General features: G+C 41.2%; 1 protein-coding gene across 5 annotated transcripts in view; it reads right to left on the bottom strand.

Annotated features, from left to right (window-relative positions):
- Positions 1-339: 339 nt before the first annotated feature.
- RNASEH2B (ribonuclease H2 subunit B) overlaps positions 340-8,293 on the bottom strand; it is a 44,675-nt gene continuing 36,721 nt past the window's right edge. For 3 of the 5 annotated variants that reach the window (XM_064645726.1, XM_064645728.1, XM_064645729.1), the window contains 2 exons: positions 7,770-7,850; positions 5,101-5,828 (listed from right to left, as the gene is read on the bottom strand). In XM_064645726.1, the coding sequence (XP_064501796.1) occupies positions 5,721-5,828; positions 7,770-7,850 (189 nt within the window). In that variant the 3' untranslated portion in view covers positions 5,101-5,720. The other 2 variants (XM_064645731.1, XM_064645730.1) reach the window with 2 other exon arrangements.

Raw genomic sequence — 8,293 nt, 5'->3', positions numbered from 1 at the left:
GAGTCATTGTGCCAAGAGAGATTTTATGGTGAACACTAATGCACAAAAATTAGACTGGCTCTTCCACTTCAAGATAAGGGTGTATGTAAGTGCTTTTCTGGATATGGATCAGGATGCTCAGCACCTAACAAGACTTTAGGCGCTGATCCAGCAAAGCACTTATCTACGCGAACAACAGTGCTGACTTCAGTATCACTGCTCATGTGCTTAACATTAGGCATGCTCATAAGTGCTTTCCTGGAAGGGCCCGATAGACCAATAGTGTATAAGCTATAAAATTTGAAGCAGTGTATGTTTAACACACTGCATATTTAACAATGTTAATCTGCTGAGATTTGTTTTTTCTTGGAACGGGGCATGTCTAATTTCAAGCATTTATTTTCAGAAAATGTGTAAAAAAAGCCTTTAAAAGCAGCTTTGAGATTATGGCAAGTTAAAACAATATTAGTGAGTCTCCTTATGCTCCTTTCATTTCTTCTTTGCGTGTCTTTTTGCAGGCATCTACAAAGGAAAGAGAAAACCCTAGTCATAAACATTATTCAAATAAGCATCCACCTGAAAACAAGTATCACTGAATTCTTACAGATTTCAGATCTGAATGCAAATTCTGCCAACTATGTCCTGTAGCACTAAGTCTGATGAGAAACTTGTTTGAACATGTTTTAGGATGGCTCTTTGTGGTCCCTTTGTAAACACGTGTTTCTTCTTCCCAACACCCCCCACAGCAACTGTTATCTCCCATGCAGGAATGTCCTGGGAAAGGTGTCCTGAGGTGTCCCATTGGTCCTTGTTAACCCCTTCCTGTGATTGGGTGTTCCTGTAAACCCCTTGAGACTTCTAATTGGTTAACCTGTGATTCTCCCTAACCCTATAAATGTGACATCCCCAACAATAAACCCTCTCTTGCCTCCTCTCCACGCCCGGTGTGCTGTCTCTGTGCCTGCCATGGAGCCACGTGGGTGCTGGGGGGAGGGGGGAGCACCTCTCCCCTCCAGGCTCGGGGCCTGAAAAACCCTGTCGCTGGAGTCCCCTTTCCCTATCCCTCAAGACGTCGGAATGGTTCTTCAGATGGAGAAGGAACCACAACTGGGCTCCCCCACGTCGAGGGTGGGGAAAGGGATCCAGAACTGGTGCCACCGTGTGAAGAAACGAATTTACTGAACTCTTCTATGAAGATAGGTGATTCCTAAGGCGCAGATGCGACATCTGTGTTCCCCGACGCCCCGAAGTCTTCCCCAATCCCCCTCAATCCGCCGTAATTGGTGCCACGTGGTGAAGGCCAAGATTGTTTGAACTCTTCTGTGAAGATTAGAGCAGTCCTAACGCACAGACTGGGGCGAAGTCGTGCTCAACGGAGGACCGGAGTCTAAGCGTCAAGGTATTAGCAGACGGCATCACCACAAGAGAGCAGCCTGTTTTGAATACCTCAACCTTCCTGAGGACATTCAGGTAAGGAGCAGACCCGGCATATTCCCTTATAAGCAGACTTCGGCATACTCCCTAAACCTCTCCCCCTGTAAACCTGTAACTACAAGAAGCGTGCATGCCTCTTTAAGTAAGAAAAAGAAAGCTTAAAGAACATATTTAATTCCATCCGCAAGTCATCTAATAAGACTGCTTTGCTAACGTGAAAGATAGTTACCACGCCAGCATGGCGAAAAAAGGGTTAAAGCTGCTAGAAACAGCTCCGCAGCAATCCCCCTGCGCGGCCCCACCGCGCCGCGGCTCTGGGGAAGCCCCTACATCAGCCAGCCCCGCTCCCGCCGCTCCAGCTCCCACCGGCCGAGCCGCCCGGGGCGCACCCCGCCCCGCGACAGACCGGACCGGACACCCGCGGTACCGCCGCCCCGCCGAGACCCCGGCGCTGCTGGCGGCCCCCGCCGATCCCGCCTGCGCCCTGCTCCTGCCGCACACAGCACCCCCCGTCCCGCCATGTGGCCGAGGCAGCAGCCGCCGCCGCAGCCCCTCTGGACACCAGGACTGCCTCCGAGAAACAGAAGAAAACAACCATTTGGACTCTAATGAAACTAAAATTAACAGCAATAAGTAGTTTGTTTGGTTCAGCAGTAAATTGGAAGTTTGTGTAAGTGAAAAACTTGTTTATGAATACATCAATAAAAACATTTTTAATTTCTGTTTTATAGGGACACCCTCAGACACTAAGAGAATGGGGTAAATTTAAAATCCATATATCAATAAAGACATATTCATCTTTAAGGAATAAAAAAGGGTGGGATGTAGCACTAAGTCTGATGAGAAACTTGTTTGAACATGTTTTAGGATGGCTCTTTGTGGTCCCTTTGTAAACACGTGTTTCTTCTTCCCAACACCCCCCACAGCAACTGTTATCTCCCATGCAGGAATGTCCTGGGAAAGGTGTCCTGAGGTGTCCCATTGGTCCTTGTTAACCCCTTCCTGTGATTGGGTGTTCCTGTAAACCCCTTGAGACTTCTAATTGGTTAACCTGTGATTCTCCCTAACCCTATAAATGTGACATCCCCAACAATAAACCCTCTCTTGCCTCCTCTCCACGCCCGGTGTGCTGTCTCTGTGCCTGCCATGGAGCCACGTGGGTGCTGGGGGGAGGGGGGAGCACCTCTCCCCTCCAGGCTCGGGGCCTGAAAAACCCTGTCGCTGGAGTCCCCTTTCCCTATCCCTCAAGACGTCGGAATGGTTCTTCAGATGGAGAAGGAACCACAACTGGGCTCCCCCACGTCGAGGGTGGGGAAAGGGATCCAGAATGTCCCCCTTTCCATTGAAAATATTGAAATCACTAATTGCCACTTCTACAAATGGAACTAAGTTTATTACTTAAGACTGAAAATGATGTATAATTTGATCCTTACATATCCCTAAGTCAGTGCTTGTATTTCCTTATGAAGTTTTCCATGCCCACTGATGTCAATCCATTTGCTATGTGAAGTCCAAAAAAGGAAAAATATAAGAGCTACTTAATCCCAAAAAAACAACTATAAAAGCATCACAACTCATCAGATATTTACATGAACATGTAGAGATGTCATGTTAACACAGAAAAAGAAATAAAGTAAGACCACGTTTCTATAATGGTGCTGGCATAGTGTTTCATACTATGTTAACCAAGAAGAAATAGCAAAGCAGCACTTCATAATGACCTACTGCTACTGCTGGCCAGGCAGAGTAACTATATTTAAATCCTCATTGTGGTAGGAAATATTGTTTTATGTACTTGGCACCATATGTTCTTCATAACTTCTTACAGCTACATGTTGAGGAAGTTTCAAAGTTACTTAATGTATTTCATGCTTTCCTAAAGGGAAAAGTTTTTGTTTTCACGTGAAAGCTCTAACGGCTTTTGGAAATGGCTTATTTTTTTTATCATGCACAAATTCCTGTTCCAAAAGCAAGGTCACTAATAAAATCACTATTTTTGTAAGTTACAGCACAGCTGACAGCTAAAGTTGAGATGTGACACACTAAAGCACAATGCATCTATGCACAGAGGAAGAACTCTAGACCTAGTCCTTGAGTGCCGCAGCAGATGTGAAAGTCATATACAGAGTAAGAAAAAATAAAAACTGGTTGTCCAGATCAGAAGTCAGCACAAAGGCCTCTCATCTTTATTAGTTTTCCTCCTTCTTCTCAAATTCTGACCAGAGAAACTGGGATATTTTCTTAGAAGGTTCTTCAACAGTTCAGTCAGTGCATTTCCAAAATTTATTTCACAAAACTTTTCAACTATTGAAAACCAAACCCCTAAAAACAGCAGATTTAAATATCCTAAAGAGCTTTTACCATGTATATGTTCTACTTCATAGTTCCTGTTTCTAACTTAAGTCTCTTCCATTCTTGGTTTTCCCATCAAACACCTCTCCCATGCTTGTCTGCTTTCTCAGCATCTTCTAGTGCTCGAAATTGGCTTTCCATTAATAGATACACAAGTCCTTTCTTTTACCAAAACACTCCCTTACATGTTGCTTAATGCATAAAACTTCTCCATTAAAATGACAGTATGTGCCTTTCTTTTTCCATTTTTTTTTCCTCATAGCATTCATTATCTGACATTTTTGAGTGATGTTGAGGGGTTTCCTCAACAAATAAGCTGCTGGGCTAGGCTGAAAGTTTTCCAAAATTTAACCCTTCCAGTTTATGGCCACAATTGCTCATTCTGGGCTTATCACACTGTAGTTATTATCAGAGATAATTTTCCAGATATTCTCCTCTATCTGGAATTCTAACCACTGACTTCTTCATACACAAACTATGTCCAAAACTTCAGAAAACCACCATTTTGAAAGGCATACAAACCCCAACAACTGCAAAACACAAAGCAGGGCTTCTCATTCATTTCTGGCTGGAAGACAATGCCATAGAGCTCTTTAACCTAACAGACAGCACTGGAATCCAAGAGTTGTAAAATGCAGCAAGTAAGTCTGAAGTGGAAAAATGGCATAAGTTACTCAAAAGGAGAACCCCCTAATTTCTCTGAAACTCACATTAAGCTGAAGTAGCAATGAATGACATATTTTAGGAGTGTCTTTCAGAAACACACACTGTAGTTGATCCACAGCAATGACTCAGTAAAACAACTGGTGGATGAAACCAAGTGCTATGCAGAACTGGCTAGATCCGTAAAAATGATCCCAGTGACTCCATTTCTTTTTCAATTCTGTGAGTCAGGAAAGCTGCAAGACCAGTTATCCCTCTAAATATACAGGAATACTCTGCAATGACTAAAGAACATAGAAAAGAGTGGGTAGGGCATTTTAAGCAACAGTCCTACCTTGTGCAAAACTTCATAAAACTAAACCTTATCTAAGACACTCACAATTTAAGCTTTTGAATCCAGCTCCAAATAGGCTTCTTAAAAAAAAAAAACCATTTTTGCCTTTAAATCAGTATTTCCCTAATTATTTTCATAAGGACCTCTTGACCTTTGAACTAAACATAAAAATACCCCTATATTGCTATGTGCCAAGAGATTTATCGTCTAAGCCAAAGAGATGCCGTAACTCTTTAAAGATTAAAATTTATACAACAGGAAAATACCAAAACCCCTTAAGAAATGTCCTGAAACCTAATCTAACTCTTGAAACATACAGCAAATACAACAAACACAAGTTTGTTACACAAAGCACTTTATTGCATTACATGTACATTGACATTTATTGCAATTAGTTTCTAGCATATTGAAAACATCCCAAATCCCAACACAGACAATATCTTTGCCTCGATAAATTGCCACCAATGACAATGCATCAGCATTACATCAGCAGTTAGATTTGTGTCAAAATAAAAATGTAACAATGCCATCCCACTCTGGTGTAATACTGGGTAAAAAACTTCAGAAAATCTCAAAAAATAATGCTCCTTATGAATAAAAGAACTCATCAAAGGAGGGCACGTTTTCAGCCCAGCATGAAGTGTGATGGAGAAAACTCTCTGGTGGCCTTGACTGGGCTTGCTCTAGAAGAAGTATGGCACCACGCTAAGCTTTGCTTCTCAGCTCACCATGTTGAAGCAGCTAGACCATCTTCCCGATGGAATTCCACCCAGGCTGGAATATCTGCATGCCTTGCCCCACTAAGGCACAAGAGCTCTGTGTCATGCTGCCTCTTCATCACACTCCACCATGTAACCAGACATACCCTGCATACACTATAGTAACAAAAAGCCCCAGGAGACATCTTTAACTTAACATAAAAATAACCACTGTATTAAACTCTTTCAAGAACAAGTCTTTATTTTGATGATTTAGGTTTGGAGCTGAAGAAGGTAGAAATGGATTTCATTCCACTCTTATCAACTTTGGCCAGAGCCTTCTGTGCTGCAGACAGCTTGGTATTTGCCTGTTAGTGAAATAATAAACAAAACCAGTTAAACAGCATCTCCACAGGGGAGGAATATATGCTACAAACTCCTAAATACAGAAGCTGAGCAAGAAGTTGAATCATTTTTTTTTGTATATAACAGTAAAGATAATGTTTTGCAGGCTTTGAATTGCAAGAGAAAAACCTTTAAAAACAAATTCGAGATTATTCAAACTGGAAAATACTTGTCATGAACTACTTAACCTCAGACAAAGACAGAAAACCAATTACAGGGACAAGGAGGTGAAACATCTTTCCTTTCTGCAGAATGAGGTATCCCAAATCAAACGTTTACTTTGGGATAATCCCTGAGTGTACATTAAGAGGAATAATGCATGCAATATAACAGATGCATACAGTACCCTCCACCTCAATCTCATGATTATGCTGTCAGCAGGCTGAATTACAGACTTGCATTACAGATGATGAATAATTCACACTGATTTACTATCAAAGACTCTAGACACAGTGAAATAAAGGGAAAAGAGATGAAGAACTAGGAATGAAGAAAGTAACTAACATTTGCAAAGCACTTTTGAGGCCATTGGGACAACTTACCAGACTTTTACACCTAAAACACATTTTATGAGTCACATTTTACAGAGCTGACCTCTTTTCTTTCTTTTATTTTAAAACATAACGTTTTAAATCTCTAGCTGCTTTCCCTATTAAGAAAACTTTGCATTGACCTTTCTTTATGATATTCCTCAGTCTGCAGAACTTCACAATTACAATACTTGGGATCAGCTAGATGGTTATGGATAGGATGGAGATACACAGCAACAGTACAATTGCCTGTGTTACTCTACAAACAAAACCACTGCCAAAGTATTTAAAAAAGAATAGTACACTGTACAGAGTCCAAGAGCTATCTTTTCTTTCCCAGATTCTCTCATCAATGTGCTTCATTACTTCAGAAGTAAATCATATTTAATGTTAAAATGAATTATTTTTCCTCAATTTATTTCTATATTTATGCTAAGTTCAAAAGCTATAGGTATATAATCGGGGAAGGGGGAAACATGGATATTTTAAACTATTCATCACCCTGACTTAGGGGGCAATCCTCTTACTTCAAAACTCGAATGTGCACTGAGTACAAAAAATTTGGGGGGTTTGGGAGGAGGAAGGAATGCATCTGTCACCAGCTGCTTCTCTTTGCAAAGGGATAACGAGTAGTCAGCATTAGTCTGAAGGTCACAAGACCAGCACAGTGGGTCTTTTCGGTTCCCGAAGGATTGGAGGAAGATTCATTTTCTTTCCATGTTCAGAGAAATAAGCCAGTACAAGCCTCTGGCACACAAAGACAGGCTCTATTTCTTTTCACATCTCTGTTGCTCTCCTAGGAATAGTACAGTGGCAGGCACTGCTGGACTCCGATTTGAATTGGCCTCCAAACTTGCTTTGAAGCTGGCAATCAGTAAGTTCTGTGTTGATTTAACTTCATTAAGTTGACATAAGTAAGTGCACAAGCAATATTTCTACATAAAATAAAGCCTGTCTTAGCATCCCTCGGAATGTAAGTAAATGCTGCCATCTTTGTTTCTTTTTCAAGTAACTGAAATTTAACAGTTGCTATCACTAAGCCATAGGATTTCTCATCTAAAGATCTCAAAGAGCTTCGTAAACATTAGCTGAGCACCTTAACACGTGTCTAAGTCTGCGAGGTTCACTGGAATGTTCACTGGTCAAATACAGCCAAGCAGTAACAGTATAGAAGAGTTCAGAATGGGAAATTAAAACTGTGAAAGTCAAATTAAACCTGAATGCAAAGTTCAAGGAGATGTAAGATACAGATATCAGATAATTCTGTATTTGTTTTCCTGATGTGTTTTGGAAGAGAAAGTTAAGCACTCTGTGCTAATATTGGATATTAACCTATGCTTTAGCAAAACATGCATGAATGCAAGGCTTGCTTACCTTTTTGGTTTTCAGGTTGTCGCTGTTGAGTTTAGTATAGTCTTCTTCTGGTTCCACAGGGACATCTGACAATTTCCTTTTCTGAAATGTTAGAGTGAGGAAGTTGCTCTGTCAACCACTTTTACGATGTAGACACATGGAAGTTCAAAGCTTTGGCTTTATAATGTAACCATAGCACCAAAACAGGACTGGCAATCAACTGAAGAATCTGCAGCAAGAACGGTAGATTTCTCTTTGCAATCGTCTTCTTGACAAGTGAATATATACCATCTCTACAACATTTAGAAGAGATCATTCACTGCCATGGGAAGCATTTTCCTCCTAGCCTTCTGAAGAATGACTTTTAGAAATGAGCCATGATAGTGACTTTGATGTCAGAGTCTATTTAGACAACTTTATGAAGCAGCTGTTGAAAGTTACTGCCTAACAGTCAAGGAACCTAGACTCTGGTCCCCATGATCCCACGGAACTGTGCAGCAACTCCAGTGTTATTGATTGCTATCTGCCAACACAAGTGGATGATC

Source organism: Pseudopipra pipra, chromosome 2, assembly GCF_036250125.1.
Source record: "Pseudopipra pipra isolate bDixPip1 chromosome 2, bDixPip1.hap1, whole genome shotgun sequence".
In the NCBI taxonomy this organism is placed as follows: Eukaryota; Metazoa; Chordata; class Aves; order Passeriformes; family Pipridae; genus Pseudopipra; species Pseudopipra pipra.
This window is presented reverse-complemented; position numbering and strand designations above follow the sequence as displayed.